This window comes from Carex rostrata, chromosome 9 (assembly GCF_964058835.1).
Source record: "Carex rostrata chromosome 9, lpCarRost1.2, whole genome shotgun sequence".
Taxonomy (NCBI): Eukaryota; Viridiplantae; Streptophyta; class Magnoliopsida; order Poales; family Cyperaceae; genus Carex; species Carex rostrata.
The window spans coordinates 8,483,318-8,501,697 of NC_135926.1; the positions used below are offsets into that span (position 1 = coordinate 8,483,318).

The window sequence follows — 18,380 nt, forward strand, 5'->3', positions numbered from 1 at the left end:
TGAAATAATACACCTGAAACTTGCAGGTTTATGTAGGTCTATTACCGACATGGTTGTAACAATTACAAGGAAACAAAAGGTCTCACGCGAAACAGTTCAACATGCAACAGCAGATCCAGAGAGAGTTTTTGTTGACTTGTTAACTCTTAATTGTTTTTCCACGGGAAGTCAAGCAGTCTACCTTGCTGCATTGCTGTAGTGGTGTCCACTCTCTGATCCCCTCCCTCCTCGTCAAACTGCAAAATCAGAAACTACTGACCCAATCCTCCTTCTCTCCGCTTCCATGTCTCTCACTCCCCTTCTCTTCTTCTCTCTTCTTGTTCTTCTCTCTCTTCACACCTTCAGCTCCCGCACTTGTAAATCTTTCAAGTGTGGAAAATCTCTCCATAGAAGAATCCCAAATCCCACAACTCATTGACCAAATCCTCCTCTCCTCTCCTCCTCCATGTCTCTTCTTCCCCTTCTCTCCCTCTCCCTTCTTCTCCTCTGTATTCAAACCTACAGCTCCTCCACATGTAAATCTTTCAAGTGTGGGGATCTCATCATACAGTATCCCTTCTCTCTTTATGATAACACCACCCAGAACTGTGGCTTGCCGGGCTTCCTCATCTCTTGTGAAAACGAGACAGCGATCCTCCATCTCCAATCTGACAATTACACTGTGCTGTCGATTGACTATAATAATAACATGATAACTCTGGTCGACACTGATGTCCTTGAACAAGGTGACACTTGCCCGAAAGTCCAACACAACGTCTCTTTCTTCGCCAACTCTGGGGTAAACTACACAAGCTCTGATGTGAACCTCATGTTCTTCTTTGGTTGCAACCTCTCTGCTGCGGAGAATTATAGCCCTATAACATGTTTCACCGGTGCCGGAGATTCCTACGTGTTAGTTGCCGACCCCTTACAAACCTCTCAGTATGCCGACTTCATGACTGGGTGCCGGTTGACCGTGGTGGTGCCAGTGCTGAAATACTCCGTGGAAGAGTATCACAACAATCTCAGCACTGCGTTCGGCCAGGTGCTGAAGAATGGATTTCAATTGGGATGGAAACAGACCGATAATTGTACCGAATGCCAGAAAAGGGGTGGACAATGCGCGTATACTCTGTTGGCCGACAATTATACCTATAATTTCACCTGTTTTTGCGGCAACGGTTCCTGCGGTATGTTTTACCTTTAGTTTAATTTTTTTTACTCGCATTTATTTCTTGAGGATGATTCAAATGTCTTGCCTCTATTTTTTAAAATTTTAATATCTCAAAATTTAAAACTTAAAGGTCAAAACAAAACTATTAAATGTGATCTATGTTATTTTTTCTATGTACTCATAAAAAATCATCACATTTTAATTTTATTTTGGTTATCATCAAGAGCTTATAAAAAACGTACTAATGTAAATAATTTCTAGACATTGAATTTTCAACTTATTGATTCACATAAAAATAAAATTAAAATGCGATAATTTTTTATTAGCACATAGAGAAAATAACATATATCACATCTAATGGTTTATTTTGACTTTTAAGTTTTAAATTTTGAGTTATTATAGTTTTAAAAAATAAAGACATGATGGAGACACAAAAAATAAAAACATTTGAACCTCCTCTTTTTTCTTTACTCATATTTTTTTCGCGAAAGTTGATTTTCATTAGTGTTCTCCACTTTTTCTAAAAAAATAAAATAAAATAGTGTTTCCACTTCATGAGCTCATTTGCCAACATTTTTATTAATATCGAACTCTAAATATAAATATCCAATTATATTCATAATCCAAAGTTTTTGTAAAATTTACACAAATTTCAATATAATTTTGCGGTTTGGAATAAAAATTTCAAACCGTAAAATTATGTTGCGGTTTGAATTTTATTTATTTATTTTGTGAACCAATTCGATATCTACACGCTAATAGGCTGCACATGACCTTACTGTCACATTTGGAAGCCCTTCTTTCTTCTTATTTATTAGATTTCAAAGTTTATATTATTTTATTTTATAGTTATTTTTCACTGAAGATCCTGAAAGTTTAATCGCCGATAGCTTTAAATTATTTTTTATGACAAAGAAATCTAATTAAGTTGAACTAGTGTTCTTAAGTTCACTAGTTTCTTTGTGAACTAAACTCTAATGCTTATCAAATTAGTTTCAAAGGACAAATTCAAACTATAAAAACCGATCTAGCTTATGAGTGATACACCTATATGAAAAAAAAAATTATAATTAGTTTAGTATAAAGTCAAGAGGTGAAAATTAGAATGCTTATAAATTAATTTTAATGCATTCATTTTTTGAACATTTTTTTACCACTTGACTCTAGGCAAAATTAATTCAAATATTTAAATATTTTGTATGTATAAAGGTATATCGGTTTTAACGTTTTGAATTTGTTGTAATCAATTTGATAGATTTTAGAGTTAAGTTTACAAAGGAGTTCGATGAACTTATCAACACCCCAGTTTTACTCTTTAATATTTATTTATTTTGTTTAAATGAAGAAGCAGCTTCACAACTTGCACATCATAGTATTCTTATATGTATATGTTTCAACTTTCAACCAACGATCCAGAAAGTATCATTTTCTTTATATGACGTCAAATATTCACGCTGAGTTGGTAAAATCAGTAAAACATCCCTGTATTTCTCCATTAATCTTTTTGTTAGCACTTAAATGGTCGTACACACAGCCCCGAAAGATTGCAATGTAGACAAAACAAATTGAGGTCATGAGAAAAGGAAATGGAAGTAAATGATTCCACCACTTGCTGCTCTTTCAAACATAGACCCATTGTGTCGTCATTTGATATATAGGGTCTCTTTCTCCGATTAAAGGGAGAATAAAAACAGCTGTCCTTCAACAAAAACGGAGCTACTTCCAAAAAAAAAAAAGGAAAAATAATAAAAGAAAAGTGTTTTCTTCTGCTCTGCAATAAGAGCGTTCAAGTCCAATTGAATGAAACATTCGTCAAAAAAATGTAATGAAGCATTTCAAAGGGAAAACAAGAATTGCAGTGAGTAATTAAAAATTTGAGAACTTCTGTGGTCCATCTAATTTTTCTTTTCCATTCTGTTTGTGCTGCAGTTAAGAAGAGTCACAGCGGAGTTATTATAGGTAATGCAATTAATTAAGTGGTACACAGTTAAAAAAAATGTGTTCTTTTAAGTAATTTGTTTACTAATTGAGTTGTTTTGTTCTCCATTGTAGGCATCTTATTCAGTGGTTTGTTTGTAGCCTGCATCTGCTTTCTCTGTATCTGCTTGCTCTTTTATTCTAGGAGAGATAAAAAGATCGAAGAAAGGAAGAGAGAAAAACTTATAGAGGTTACTCTGCATAATTTTGGATTTCTGGCCCCCAAAAGGTACACTTTCTCTGAAATCGGAAAGATAACCAAATCTTTTAATCACAAAATAGGACAAGGGGGATATGCTAATGTGTTCAAGGGAAACCTCATGAACGGAAGTCCCATTGCTGTCAAGGTATTTAAAGACCGTGAAAGTAATGGGGTCGAGTTTACCAGTGAGGTGGTGTCCATCGCAAGAACTTCACACGTTAACATAGTCAGGCTATTAGGGTTTTCCATGAAGGGATCTAAGAGAGCTCTTATTTACGAATTCATGCCAAATGGATCCCTAGACAAGTACCTTCGTGAAAGTCAAAATTCAGCATTGAGTAATGAAGAATGTACGAGGCGATTCGAAATAACGGTTGGGATAGCTCGGGGATTGGAATACTTGCACCGAGGTTGCAACACTCGCATTGTTCATTTCGATATCAAACCGCATAACATTCTACTTGATCAAGATTACTGCCCTAAAATATCAGATTTTGGTTTAGCCAAGTTTTGTCAGCCAAAAGAGAGCATAATATCAATGAGTGGAATGAGGGGAACAATAGGATACATAGCACCAGAAGTGTTTTCAAGGAACTTTGGTGTTGTATCGAGTAAATCTGATGTTTATAGTTATGGAATGATGGTGCTTGAAATGTTTGGAGCAAAGCAAGGCAAAACGGAATCATCAGACAGTATCAGTGAGACCTATTTTCCAGACTATATATACAAGTGTGTGGAGCAAAACAACATATGCTCTGTGTATGGTGTATCAGATTTAAGTGAAGAACTTGTTCGAAAAGTTACTATTGTTGGCTTGTGGTGTATTCAGGTGATGCCACATGCACGACCTACAATGAGTGCAGTACTCGATATGTTGGGTAGAAGCATTGATGGTCTGACTTTGCCACCGCCATTGAACGTTTCCCTGCCTCCAGTACTGGACCAGGGGCCTACTGATGTAACTGAGTCAATCTCATTTGAATAACAACGAATGGAAGTGATTTATTAAATTTTTGTAAGTTTTAATGCATTCAAAAAAGTTGAACCCGAGACATATTTTTTAATGGATTTCTCTGATTAAATGGAGGTATCCTTTCTAGCTCGAATTACGCCTTAATAATGGTTACACTATGTAATACTTTTAGTCTTGTATGTATAAAAATGAAATTCTAATTCCAATCAAAATATTAAATATACCGGAGAAATCTTCTCCAAGCTTATTTAATTTAACCATACTAAACACAAAATGTCACACCCCAAACCATGAATTCTAGATTAAGGTGTGATGAACCTCGCCTCGTGCTTAATTAATCATTAAGCACGCAAGGCTAATCATAAATAATAAATCAAATAGCAGCGGAAGCAAAATAATATAAATATCAAGCATCAGTCACATAGCAAATAAATAAACATACACATACATAACATATAATTCAATCCATCTCGGATCCAAATAACACCATCTATAGAAGGAGATACATGATCTATCGAGCCCGTATATATAACACAGGAAATACGGGACTCGTAAACCTAATCAAAAACCTAACCCTAACTAGGTCAAGGGGTGTGGCCCTCGGGGACAGCTCCTGACATCTCCTGTTGCGGACCGCCAGAACCTGTACCTAAAACCCACGAAACAACTTGTGGGTGAGCGACGAATCACTCAGTATGTGACCCAGAATTATCCCCTCAGGGATCCTCTACGATCAAAGCACTTTTATATATAAAATGAATACAATTAAAAATGTGCACATGTGTGAACCTATATTAATAGCTAATAGAATTTACAATACTTTTGAATGATGCCATGATGCTATTATTCTATTATGCCAACATGCAAAATAAACCCAAAATAAAATCAAGGTGTAATATCAGATATAAATCAAGTCGGAATCCAGTACTCCTTGTACTGTGTGCCCAAATACAATAACAATAATAATAATATGGATAAGTAATCACCCCGTGCCGTGCCAATAGGATCAAAAAGATCCAAACAATATAATCCAAGGACTGTGATCAGAGTGCAATGATACACGTTGCCTAGTGACATCGAGCATTGCTCCACAAGATAATAGCACACTAGCCGATGGTTATATCAAATCCAATGTGTCATCTCGCCTAACGATTCATCACCCAAACATATCCAATAGGAGAAATCATACAATGCAGGTCGTAAAAAGTTAATCTCTTCCCTCATGAGCAGGAGAGAACTCTACCGTCCGGCCAGACCAATAGGACACCACACATGGATTCTACCCAAACCGGTGCTGGAACCCCGTACGAGATTCTACCCAACACTACCCGGCTTGGAATCCCGTTCTAACACATGGATTCTACCCAAACCGGTGCTGGAACCCCGCACAAGATTCTACCCAACACTACCCGGCTTGGAATCCCGTTCTAGGCAAAGTAGCTCCTAATGTAGGGAAGGAATAAATCCCGAATGGTATCGTGCCACAGAACTTGAGTCCGGAACTGCTCATGTCAAATAGTAAAATGATCGAAAATGATACATAATCAAAGTTTATACATATAATATAAATCCTAAAGCCATCCAAGGATCAAGTGACCCTCAGCTCAGTGGCTGTCGGGCCGTCCCATGCCAAGTGACACCAAGACGGAACGAAGTCACTCGACTCTGCTCAGCTCTCACCAATGCATGCGTATGCACGTAATATAATAATAATATATTGTCTCCACGAGAAGAAGGCAAACTAGTATCCTAATAGTCTAATAATATAAATATAGTATTATTTAATTACTCTACTCCTACAATACAGTAAATTCAGGTTTTTTGGGGCTTATGCAATTCTACCTATAGTGCAGAAAAGGATAAACATGCTCTAAAGTTTTAATGCAACTACTTAAAAATAAAGTGCGGATGTCAGGTCAGATGGAACGACTGGTAAGAGTACGCCCACGAAAAGAATAATTAAGATATCCCTCACCTGTAGGGCTGGAGTCTCTGTCGCTAATAATCAGCGTGCTCCGCGTATGCTCCGAACTGCGGGTCAGTCGGATCGGTCCACGGGTCGGACTCGTACGGAGTCGACTGATCTGTGATCACGAAATTTAAACTAATTAAAATCTACGCTAATTTTATTCTAACCTTCGTCCCAATTAATGTACAAGTCGATTTCTCGATTACTTCGATTTTATAAAATTATCGGTTCAGTCAGTCGGACTGATCCGATTAGGCATATGTTAATTAATTAATTTCATGTCATCGAGCTTAGCATTAATCTTAATTTATAAGTTCGTCAACTATTGATCATTCACTTTGGTCTAATTTAATCTAATTTAATCCTAATTAAATTTATATTCTAATGATTTAATTTGAAGATATATTGCTTGTATAAATTCAAATGTCGAATTATTCGTAATAAAAATAATTTTTCGAGAGTTATGGTAAATTATACGTGTTTTCACTTAACTAATATATTTTAATTTCCTATCTACTTGATTTATTTGAATCAGACTATAATAAATTTTAAAAAAGGTTCGAAATTCGGTTTCGAACGTTAATTTACAATTAAAATCCCTAAGGCAATTATTTAGATATAACCTATTAATTATATGATTATTGCGAATTTTATAATCCGTTTTAATATAGTTAAGTTATTTTATATTCTAGAAGTGTTATTCGTTTATAAAATTTTAAAAATAGGACCTTTAATTATTTTACGTGTTTTCTAACTAATTTTATTTCTAAGTCGCGCAATTCGTTATTTTTATCACTAATCAAATTTTTACGTTGTTTAGTTAGTCGTTTCGAATCTAATTGTCCTTTATTAATTAGCAACAAATTTTTGTACAAGTTCGAAAAATATTTAAAAGAATTATTTTAACTTTAAAACTTTTTTATCAAACTTTTATTTTTGTTTAATGTGTTGGGTGTTTTAATTTGGTTTGTTTCGGGATCATACAGGTGTCCAATCGGGTTATTTTGGTATCTGCTCAAATTATGTTGTGAGCTATCATCGAGGCATCAAGACCCTGGACGGTATAATCATTTCCCGAATTTAAATTTAAGTTTACATAAGCATCCGGTTTTATTCGGTTACATTATTAAAACCTAAATTTTTAAAAGCCGTCATTTAATCCGTCAATTCCTTTATACCTTCCGGCCCATTTGACTTATCAATTATTTTTAATCCAACTCCATTTGATTTAAAGACCTATAATTCACATAAATACATACATATGGCCGGCCTTATACATAAATTTCACCACATTTACAATTTGGCCCCTTCACTTACATTATTTACACTATTTAGGGGTAATTAGCATAACAACCCCTAATTCTGACAAATTAACAACAAGGCCCCTTGTAAACCATATACTGGTAAACCAGTATCCAAGCACACACACGCATATACCAGACAGAGATAAAAGAAACAGAGACAAAAGGAACAGGGGACAATACAAAGAATGCTACGGGTACGCAGGTCAGCAAAACACACAAGCACACAAACACACATGTACATATACCAGACAGAGGCAACACACCAGGAAAGGCAGCACAAGGCGAAAATTCACCGCATAACGGCACGATTCAAGCAAACCTCAATTTCTCTAAAAAGGCCGGTACCAATTCGATATAGAAGCACAAACGTCACAACAACAATTCAAGGGTGTACCGGCCTCAATCATTCTACTGGTCGGCCGGGAAAATCAACAACCCGAGCCGACTAGCAATTCAATCACACAACCAAGAGAGGGAATTAAGACGTGCTAGACTAACCGGAAAGAGCAATCAGCAAAGAGGTAGTTACGAGAAAGCCGGTTCCAAGAGTTGGTCTCACGTCACGGCTTTGCAAGTCCGATGAATTAGCGAGAATCCAGCACCTCTAGAGACCAGCAAAACAGCACCACGAGTAACAAGAACCACTCAAATCAATCAATGGAAAACCCCCAAATTTTTAAGGTTTTCAGATTCTCAAGAAAATTAGAGGGAAAGGCGAAATAGGGGGAGCAAGGCAGAAATCTCAACACATGAGGGAAAGAGAAAAGGCAAACCACACGAGAGAGAGACAGAGGGACTTATACCCAAGCAAGGCAGCAATAGAGGGGTACGGCCAAGCCCTCTGACAGGGTAGGCACGCCAAGGCACGAAAGTCACCAAGAGCAGGTGAACGGAGTGTCGCCCGTACAGGGCCTCTGACAAGCGAAACGACACAGCAACCAACTCAAAATAGGCGGGATTTCTCGCCGCTGCCTTCTCCATGAAGGAGAATCAAAGTCATAGGTGGGGTCGGGCTGTCAGCGGAAGGAGAGGGAGAGTGGGCTAGGGCTGCAGTGAGAGAAGAGAGACAGGGAGGGTTTCTCCCTTCTTGCGCGAAACAGAGAAGAAGGAGACGGGGAGAAAATCTCCTAGGCGGACCCGACAGTTTTATCAAATGGGTTTAAATCCCATTTTCAAATGATTCCAAAGATCAAGGCATGAGGTTGCTTCAAGATTCGTGTAAGATGAACAATGAATGGTCAAGATTTTTCAAAAGAAACAAATATTCATATATGGTTGCATATGGTGTGAATTCATTTCGACGGGAAGTAAAGGATGAAAATGTACCGACATATAGTCTCAAAACAGAATGGGAGATATAAGTTCGCAAAAATAGCCCCAACCGATGAATGTTTTATCCGGGGTCCAACTTTGCACCTCTGGTTTCCTTAGCAAAACAGCTCCAAAAATCATGAAAATGTACCGACATATAGTCTCGACATCCTAGAACAGTACTGCCAAGTTTCATACAGAATATCCGAACAGAACGGGAGATATAAGCTCGCAAAAATAGCCCCAACCGATGAATGTTTCATCCGGGGTCCAACTTTGCACCTCTGGTTTTCTTAGCATAACAGCTCCAAAAATCGTGAAAATTTACCGACATATAGTCTCGACATTCTAGAACAGCACTACCAAGTTTCATGCAGAATCTCTGAACAGAACGTGAGATATAAGCTCGTAAAAATAGCCCCAACCGATGAATGTTTCATCCAGGGTCCAACTTTGCAGCTCTGGTTTCCTTAGCAAAACATCTCCAAAAATAATGAAAATTTACCGACATACAGTCTCGATATCCTAGAACAACACTGCCAAGTTTCATCCTAGAACACCCTAATTATTCGTGAGACGATAAATTAAACGTGTTTTATTTAACTAACCTATTATAATTACCTATCTACTTCGAAGTTTAAAGTTCCTAACCTTAATAATTGGTGTATTGGCATAACTATTGCTAACTTGCATTTTAGTTATAGTGCTTAAGGAAGAAGAAGAAAAAAAAAAAAAATTCGATTCGGACCGCCTAGAATATATGCGGTCCGAATTCAAAATTCAGCCCGCCAGGAATATATGCGGTTTGGACATAAATATAATTTTTCAAAAAACGTGGTTATTTATAATAAAATTATTTATTTTTTGAGTAAAAATAAAAATCTCGGAGGAACTAGTATAAAAATAAAATTTGTTTATTAACATTAAGTCTCCTTTAAATATCAAGTTTGTTTTATAAATTCGAATCAATTAGGATATATATATATATATATACACACACGTATATAAATACCCATTTAGTCATACTTCTAGAATTTTTAATAAATCGACATTTATCAATTTTATAATATTATGTTTTCAAATATTTCTCGTGTTTAATCTCAACTATAATTTTGAATGATTCGATATTAATCATGTATGTTTTTATATAAATATTTATCTATTCAATTCTTATATTTTATTTATTTATACGAATCGTATCATTTTATTTTGTTTTTATTCTTCTTTTCTAATCTTACGTCTGGTAATGAATTTCCGCAAGTAGTTATAAAAATTATTTTAGGTCTATAATAATAATATTTTTAATATACATAATATCATATTTCGTTTATATTTTGAATTTTTAGATTCGTTTCAGATTAATCAGATATTTCTGATCAGTCATTAATTTAGTTAGAAAATTTTATTTAGTGTAAAGATCAGTTTAGCAATAAATCACGTTTTTAAATTTTGGAATATAACACAAAAGGTACTTTATAGTCTGACCAAAAATTAAATTGATATAACCACACTCGATCCGCTCTAATGATAATGTGGACACGTTATTAATTTAGAGAAAAAGATATGAGAATAGTAAGTGTGAACTCGGCAACATTTTTGAATTCAATACAATAGTTCATAACGGAGATCTTAACTTCTCTTGTTATCTACCTGCTGCTAATTTGTTTGCGTTAAATGTTTTCGACCTTGTTACAACCCTCAAACAGCAAAAGCATTTGGAACTATTGTAGAGATTTTAGTAGCATAAGAATTATTGATGTATTAAGATCAAATTACTCTAATAAAATTACATATATAATTTAGTAATAAATAATATTTAAGGGGTAACTGTTAAATCACTTGAAATGACAAGGCTCAATTCTCTCAAGTTCCAGTCTGTTCATCAGTGCTAGAGGGAAAATTAGCCGCTGGGATCAATCGGCGCCATTTAGATGAACATACAGAAAAATTTAAATGAATCTCCATGCCTAAGTATTTGTAAAACTTGCAGGATCAATTGATGCTATCGGTAAATTGTGAAGGTTTAAATAGCATTTATCGCATCAAAATGGCTAAAAAAAACGCTATAATGCACTATTTATAACTTTACTAAATTGACACACTTAATTTCACGTGTCTTTTCAGCGTCTCTGCTTAGAGTAACCACATTACATTATTTATTTATTTTGCAATGCCTTCTGAGTTATAATCTGCTTTTTTTAGTGTTAGTTTTAATATTTTGTCTTTTTTAATGCCAATATTTGTTATGTCAAACATCGCTAACTTTATAATTATAATTGTGTTTAAATTAAAAAAAACTAAACCATCGGTTACGTTTTATATCATCTAAGTTATATTTGTATAAAAATTTGTAGGATTTTAACTTGATGATTTTGTTAATTCAAGATACATAAATGAGGTCCAATTGATGTATGACTTTATGTGTGCTCCTAGCGGATGCTATGAATGAAATATTCTATCAAATCATTTTATAATTAATGCATATATAAAAAAAACGAGTAAAACACTATTATAATAATAATTTCTAAAAAAATAGATATAAATAGTATATTGTATATGTACCAGAAAATGTAGGTACAAGCAGAGGGCGAGCTTGGATGTAGGATATATAGTGTGAAGTAATTTTATAGAGAAAGGGGAGGTAGCATAATTGGCTAGAAAAATGTCCTAGAATTGTTGTACTCAAAGGTCGAGAGTTCAATTTCCCCTCATGACTTCGTAGTATCTATGAAGGTTTTCAAAAAAAAAAAAAAAAGTAATTTTATAATTTTTTGACACATAAAATTATTTTTTTTTAAATTTGGTTTTACGAGTATAGTTTTGAATTTTATATGTACCAAAATTTTGGAGACAATGTCTCCCTCTGCAAATATGTGACTCTCTCGTTGGGTACAAGGAAGATGGGGCTCAGATGGTCAGCCAAAATCGGTTTGATGTCTGGTCAGAATTGTCCAATTTGCTTTAAGATTCGTATACACCGCTTTTAAGGGTCATCAGTTCTTGAGTATAAACATTTGAACGAGTATTTATTTAACCGTCACGGGTGAATTTCTTTCTTAAGAAAGTGGACACCGAGTTTTGCACATTTTAATTTGTTTCTATTTTTTAATTGTACGCAGCTACTATATTTAAAAAAATGGAAGCACCACAGCCTTTTGTCCACTATTTGTCCACAGTTTTGACTTGCGCGAATACTGTAAAATTACTTCTACATGCTGTATAATTATACATTATATCACATAAAAAATATCAGTTAATCAAAAAACATCCAGCAACTATTTGAAGTGGTCTCATGATAGTTAGAAAAAGATTGCAACAAGAAAAGAAATGTACTTTCAAACTGTACTTTCGGAAATTGCAGTTATAGGAAGTTATTGGCAGTTAGAGTTAGTTGTTAGCGGTTATTAGCGGTTATTGGCAGTTAGAGTTAGTTATTAGCGTCTGCACTGGGTTGAATCTTGTATACTGTAAAATTGAATCTTGTATACTGTAAAATTGAATCTTGTATACTGTAAAATTGAATCTTGTATACTGTAAAATTGAATCTTGTATACAGTAAAATTTTCAATTGAATCTTGTATATTGCAAAATTTTCAAATAATACTGTAAATTTTTAATTGAATCTTGTATACTATAAAATTTCTAAATCTAAACCATAAAATAATATCATGTATACTGTAAATCCGTTAAAATTAGTTAAACGGAAGTAGATAAGACTCTGTGGACAAATGGTGGACAAAGATCAGTGGATAAAGACATTTTCTCTTTGATAATATCATATGTGGCCTTTTCTTTTGATATCTCATATATTATTATATAATGCAGGTTATTGTTTATATTTTTTTTATTTTCTAGCTTGTTTATACAGCATGACACAAAACAAAATTTAGTGAAAAGTATTATAACATAACTCATTCAGTCAGATAGAGAAAAAAAATTCATAACATGCTATACCACCTATAATATTATTATCATCAGCTTTTGCAAAGGTATCAGTCTAATTTTACTAAAACAACTTTTATTATTTCCTTTGGACATTATTTTTTTATCATTATCCTTTGATACTATTTTCATTAAGAGAAAACCTAAATTTTTTTAATCAAGCTGCTGAACTTTATTGACTTAATCAATTACTTCATTTAATGTAAAATGATTCAAAGTTATTTATAGCATCTTTGGTAATGTTTACTCTGACCGTAGATATTCCACATCAGTCATTAATTTTGTACGCGTCATGGACGCAAAAAGGTCCAATTAAAAGAGCTAAAGTCGTATTAATTAATGAATATGCACTCGGACTCGGGAAAATTTCTTTTGGGTGGGTGGGCCGCCGACTCGGAAACAAATATGTGGGAATTCTCAGGGATTTCAGGAGTCTGAAATTCTGAATTCAACCATTTATATGTTTTGAGATTTATGCATAAAAAACTGTCTGCTTTGAGATTCGTGTATAAAAAAATTTAGATGGTTGGATTTGGAATTTCAGGGTCCCTGAAATCCTCAAGGATTTCAGCAGATTTCATTCCCGTGGACTCAGACTTGCGAGCTTCCGGTTTTTTTATTTAATTTCCAATTTTGATTAGTCAAGGATGTAAATTCCGTGTAGTTTACTTGCTTCAATTAGTCAATAATCGAGGGCCGGCACTGGTACAGAACATTCAGGTGACTGCTCTGGCTTGAAGATTCAAGGGTTCAAAAAAAAAAAATGCATATATAAAAAGAAAAAAATTAATCTGTATATATTAGAATTCAAATTGGTCCAAAATTTTCTATAAATAGATATAATTTATTGACATATCAATAAAAAATGAGACCTGCTAATACGCTTCCATAAGTACTTTAACACGATATGCTTATAAATTATTTTTGCGTTTTAAAAATCCATATAATCGATCCAAACAATTCAACATAATATCTATATTTAAACGTGCTTGGAGACTAAATTTTACATTTTTTTACTATCTTTTTAAGATTGGTAGAAAATTATTGTTTTTATTAATCTCTAAATCTTCTGAATCGATAGATTTTCTACCTATCTTAAAAAATAGTAAAAAGAATCCCAAAAATGTAAAATTTGGTTTCTAAGCATGTTTTAATATGGATATCATGTTGAACAGCTCGGATTGACTGTTTGGACTTTGAAAATGCAAAAATGACTAATAAACATATGGTGTTGAAGTATTTATGGAAGTGTATTAGCCGGTCTCATAAAAATAGTATATATATAAATGACCCAAAATCTTCAAAACTGGCCCTGCGATTTAGTATCTTCCAAAATTAAAAAATTAAATTTTTTTTGAAACTTTATAACATTAAGATTACATTACAACCACCTCAATGTTTATTTTTTATTATTTTTTACTGTTTGATTTTTAATTTTTATACTAAATTAATTCAAAATTTTATAAATTTGATATATAAACATGTCACTCGTAAAATAGATCGGTATTAACGGTTTGCATTCATCATTAGAGTTGTCATTAAAGAATTTTATAAGTTTAAGAACATCCTAATTCTACTCAAGATGTTTTAATAACTTTAAAACACGGGGTTGATTTTGTACATTTTCTCTCATTTTGGGCCCTGACTGAGGTATGAGTGTACGGAATATAGCTACATGATTGTGTTTTGCAAGCTACATAATGGGTTGCAAATGGATTGGACACTAGCTATCTGTCGATTTTTTTTTTTTAAATAGAACTGTTTTAATCTTTTTAACAAAACAAGCACTGTTTGCGGTAAAATTATAAAAAAAGACTCCACCGATCTTAAGGATCGGTCGAGGCAAAAAAAATATTTTCTCCACCGATCTCTAGGATCGGTGGAGCCATTTTTCGACCATCGATAGTAGGGGTGAAAACGGAGCCGGATAAGGCAGATATCCGCTCTGCATCTACATATAATCCGAATCCGAATTATCCGGATTCGGATAATTATTGGAAATCCATAGAAGATCCGGATTCGGATACAGAGCGGATATCTGGATTATCCGGATTCGAATAGTTTGACCGGACCCATATAAAAGAGGAATTAATATTTGCTATAGGTGGGACTAAGCTTTTGTTACCATTAGACCACAACATCTTTTGTTATCATTCATTTATTTGATATATATATTATATGAATAGATTATCTCCCATCTCTTATAAGTTCATTAATATTTATATTTAATGTTTTAATTAATATTTGTATCTTAGAAGTTCATATATCTTAATTATCCGACCATTATTCGTTTTATATCCGTATTCGAATCCGTATCCGTATTCGTTTAAGGCGGATTTGGTTTTGAATTTTGATATCCGTTTACTATCCGTATCTGTATTCGTATCCACTCATTATCCGACGGATGCAGATATGGTATCAGCATTATCCGCTCCGTTTTCACCCCTAATCGATAGTGATAAATGTGAAGTTTTTTGCTCCCTCGAGAGAAAATGGTTTTTGTCTTCACTGATTCTAGAGATCAGTGGAGTCTTTTTTTATAGCTTTCTCACGTATAGTACTTGTTCTGTTAATTTTTTTAAAAACAATTCTATTTAAAAAAAAACTTATCTGTCCATATTAATATTAGTATTTTAAATTTTATGGATTCAAATATTCGGATAAATATAATTGTGAATACATATACAAATACATATAATTAAGTTTATGCTAATATGATATGAATTTGTATAATTATTCATATTCAAATGTTTTAATTTTTCGAATAACTGTTTATTTTAGAATCATGTATGTTTAGAGAGAATGCTATCTTTTTTCGGTACTTTTTATTAAAGATAATGTTATGTTGGTGATTAATTTTTTTAACAAGATATATATTTTGTAAGAGTAAGGTTTAAATGTTTCATATATTTTTTATGTCTCATCATATCTCATATTTTACATTTCTGTTTTTAAAGTTCAAATTATTGATCCGAACTGTTCAATGTGACATCCATATTGAAACGTACTCAGAGATCAAATTTTATATTTTATGAAAAATATTTATTATTTTTTTAGATAGGTACCAAATTATTGTTTTCTGAAAAACTGTGATTTTGTATCTATCTAAAAAAATAGTAAAATATTTCCAAAAATATATAAAAATTTTGGTCTCCAAGCTGGGGGGGGGGGGGGGGGGGGGGTTAAACGGAGGGAGACGGATCAGATAGTGATCAAATCGTATCCTTATCCGTTATAATTTTTCGAATACAGATACGGACTAGAAGTTAAACATATAGACATACTTATGAACGAATACGAATACGGATATGAATACATTTTGGATAATTAAAAATAAATTACTTGATCATGAATCAAAATCAGATCGGAAACTCAAAATTAAAAAAAATATATTATTTTGTACGAAAATATAGAAAAAAAATTGGTTAAAAATTAATTTGGCAAAAAATTATGATAAGAAAATATATTAACTCAATATTATACAATTATTAGTTTATTACAAAATAAGAAAAAAAAAATCACGTTAGTTGAGTCTCCGAGAGAGCTAGCAAGAGAGTTTAAACTAATTGTAGTAAGTATATTATTTGACTGAATTATGGGACCCCACATGAATCTAAATAGTTTGAAGAATATACCTGATTCATACAGTTGCTAATATGTGGTTAATTATTATGGGTGAACCTAAAGCAGCCCGAGAGATAACTGTGGTTAGTAATCGAAATTTTTTTAGTTACTACTCTAATATTTCAGAATTCTCATATTATCATCTATTTCTATAAAATTAAAATGTAAGCATGATTCCAGATCAATATGCACACCAATTTGAAGTCGTGCACAAATTAATCTTACGCATCCATTTAATGCACAGATTAATCTTACGCATCAAATCACGTGGGGGGTGGAAGGGAGGGGGGCACAAACTAAGAATGAAGTCTCCTTTTGGAAAGATAAATCTGCTGTCAAAGACTCAACAAATTATTCTTATTTCAACCGTTTAAACTTTTTATGGACAAATCTCAACGGAAAAAACTTTTTTTATCCACAAATTTCGACAAAAAAATCAACATTTTAGATTGAAATAACAGAAACCTATTCCTTTGAAATAACAGCATATTTATTTCCATCTTTTGGTTTCTATTACTAATTTTAGCTCAAGTTATTAGGTGTTGTTTCTTTGGATTTATAATGTGCATACTACAGCATAGACCAATCTGCGACAGGAATTAGTATATAATTTACAGGAATTTAGTGTACTAGACTGATCTATGCACCAAATGCCGATTTTTTTATATATATCCAAAACTTCAATCAAATTACAAAAAATAACCGATGCACCGTTGAAATTCGATTTTTACCCAATCCGGTTATCCAATAACCGGAATTTATAGAAATGTCCGGTTAACCACTCCCCGGACTCAAAATGCACAAATCCGGTTAATGGTTAACCGGATTTGTGCATTTTGCCTTTTTTTTTTTTTTTTTTTTTTTTTTTTTTAAACAGAAATTTTTTATTTTTTGTATTTTTTGTATTAAAATATTAGAAATATTGAATATATTTCTTTGAAAACAGATATAATACAATATAATTTGATTTATTAGAAAGACTGCAACAAATAACCCGGATCAATATTTTTCAGATCTGATTTTTCGCGGCTGTAAGAAAAATTAATATATTTCTTTATGTGTTATTGGAAAAAAATAAAAATAATTAGATTCCGAGTTATTGATCCCGGTTCAAAATTCACTTCTAGGTAATCCAGAAAATATTGTGACCTTTCTAGTACATTTAATTAATAAAAAGTTGTATCTATTTTGAGAATTCTTTTTGAAAAACAATAATTAAATAAATTAAAGTTTTTGATTTTTTTCAAAAATAGATACAACTTTTTATTAATTAAATGTACTAGAAAGGTCACAATATTTTCTGAATTACTTAGAAGTGACTTTTGAACCGGGATCAATAACTCGGAATCTAATTATTTTTATTTTTTTCCAATAACACATAAAGAAATATATTAATTTTTCTTACAGCCGCGAAAAATCGGATCTGAAAAATATTGATCCGGGTTATTTGTTGCAGTCTTTCTAATAAATCAAATTATATTGTATTATATCTGTTTTCAAAGAAATATATTCAATATTTCTAATATTTTAATACAAAAAATAAAAAATTTCTGTTTTCAAAAAAAAAAAAAAAAAAAAAGGCAAAATGCACAAATCCGGTTAACCATTAACCGGATTTGTGCATTTTGAGTCCGGGGAGTGGTTAACCGGACATTTCTATAAAATCCGGTTATTGGATAACCGGATTGGGTAAAAATCGAATTTCAACGGTGCATCGGTTATTTTTTGTAATTTGATTGAAGTTTTGGATATATATAAAAAAATCGGCACCAAATGGGTGCGCCAACTCAATCTGCATACGATCTCAGATTTAGTTTGATGTGCATATTGGTCTTATGGTAATGTAACTTTTTAGTTTGGCATAAATAAATGGTAAAGTCCGAATTTTATAATATTGTGATCGTAACTAAAACCATTTTGAAGTT

The 18,380-nt window shown here is 32.9% G+C and overlaps 1 protein-coding gene and 1 long non-coding RNA gene across 2 annotated transcripts; one reads left to right on the forward strand and one right to left on the reverse strand.

Moving 5' to 3' along the window:
- Nucleotides 1-260: 260 nt before the first annotated feature.
- LOC144559142 (LEAF RUST 10 DISEASE-RESISTANCE LOCUS RECEPTOR-LIKE PROTEIN KINASE-like 2.1) lies at nucleotides 261-4,384 on the forward strand. Its single transcript, XM_078308103.1, has 3 exons — nucleotides 261-1,169; nucleotides 3,083-3,112; nucleotides 3,206-4,384. Exons 1-3 carry the CDS (start codon nucleotides 446-448, stop codon nucleotides 4,315-4,317), a joined length of 1,866 nt encoding a protein of 621 aa, XP_078164229.1. The 5' UTR covers nucleotides 261-445; the 3' UTR covers nucleotides 4,318-4,384.
- A 319-nt stretch (nucleotides 4,385-4,703) lies between these two features.
- On the reverse strand, nucleotides 4,704-6,390 carry LOC144558950 (uncharacterized). Its single transcript, XR_013513066.1, has 2 exons — nucleotides 6,281-6,390; nucleotides 4,704-4,954 (listed from the first exon to the last, which is right to left on the reverse strand). It is a non-coding gene; the product is annotated as an uncharacterized LOC144558950 (long non-coding RNA).
- Nucleotides 6,391-18,380: the final 11,990 nt, after the last annotated feature.

Excerpts from the sequence above, each read along its gene's own strand:
- LOC144559142 (XM_078308103.1), top strand. The coding sequence starts at position 446 with ATGTCTCTTCTTCCCCTTCTCTCCCTCTCCCTTCTTCTCCTCTGTATT. Across the intron at positions 1,170-3,082 it reads TTGCGGCAACGGTTCCTGCG|TTAAGAAGAGTCACAGCGGA; the intron begins GTATGTTTTACC and ends TTTGTGCTGCAG. Across the intron at positions 3,113-3,205 it reads TCACAGCGGAGTTATTATAG|GCATCTTATTCAGTGGTTTG; the intron begins GTAATGCAATTA and ends TCTCCATTGTAG.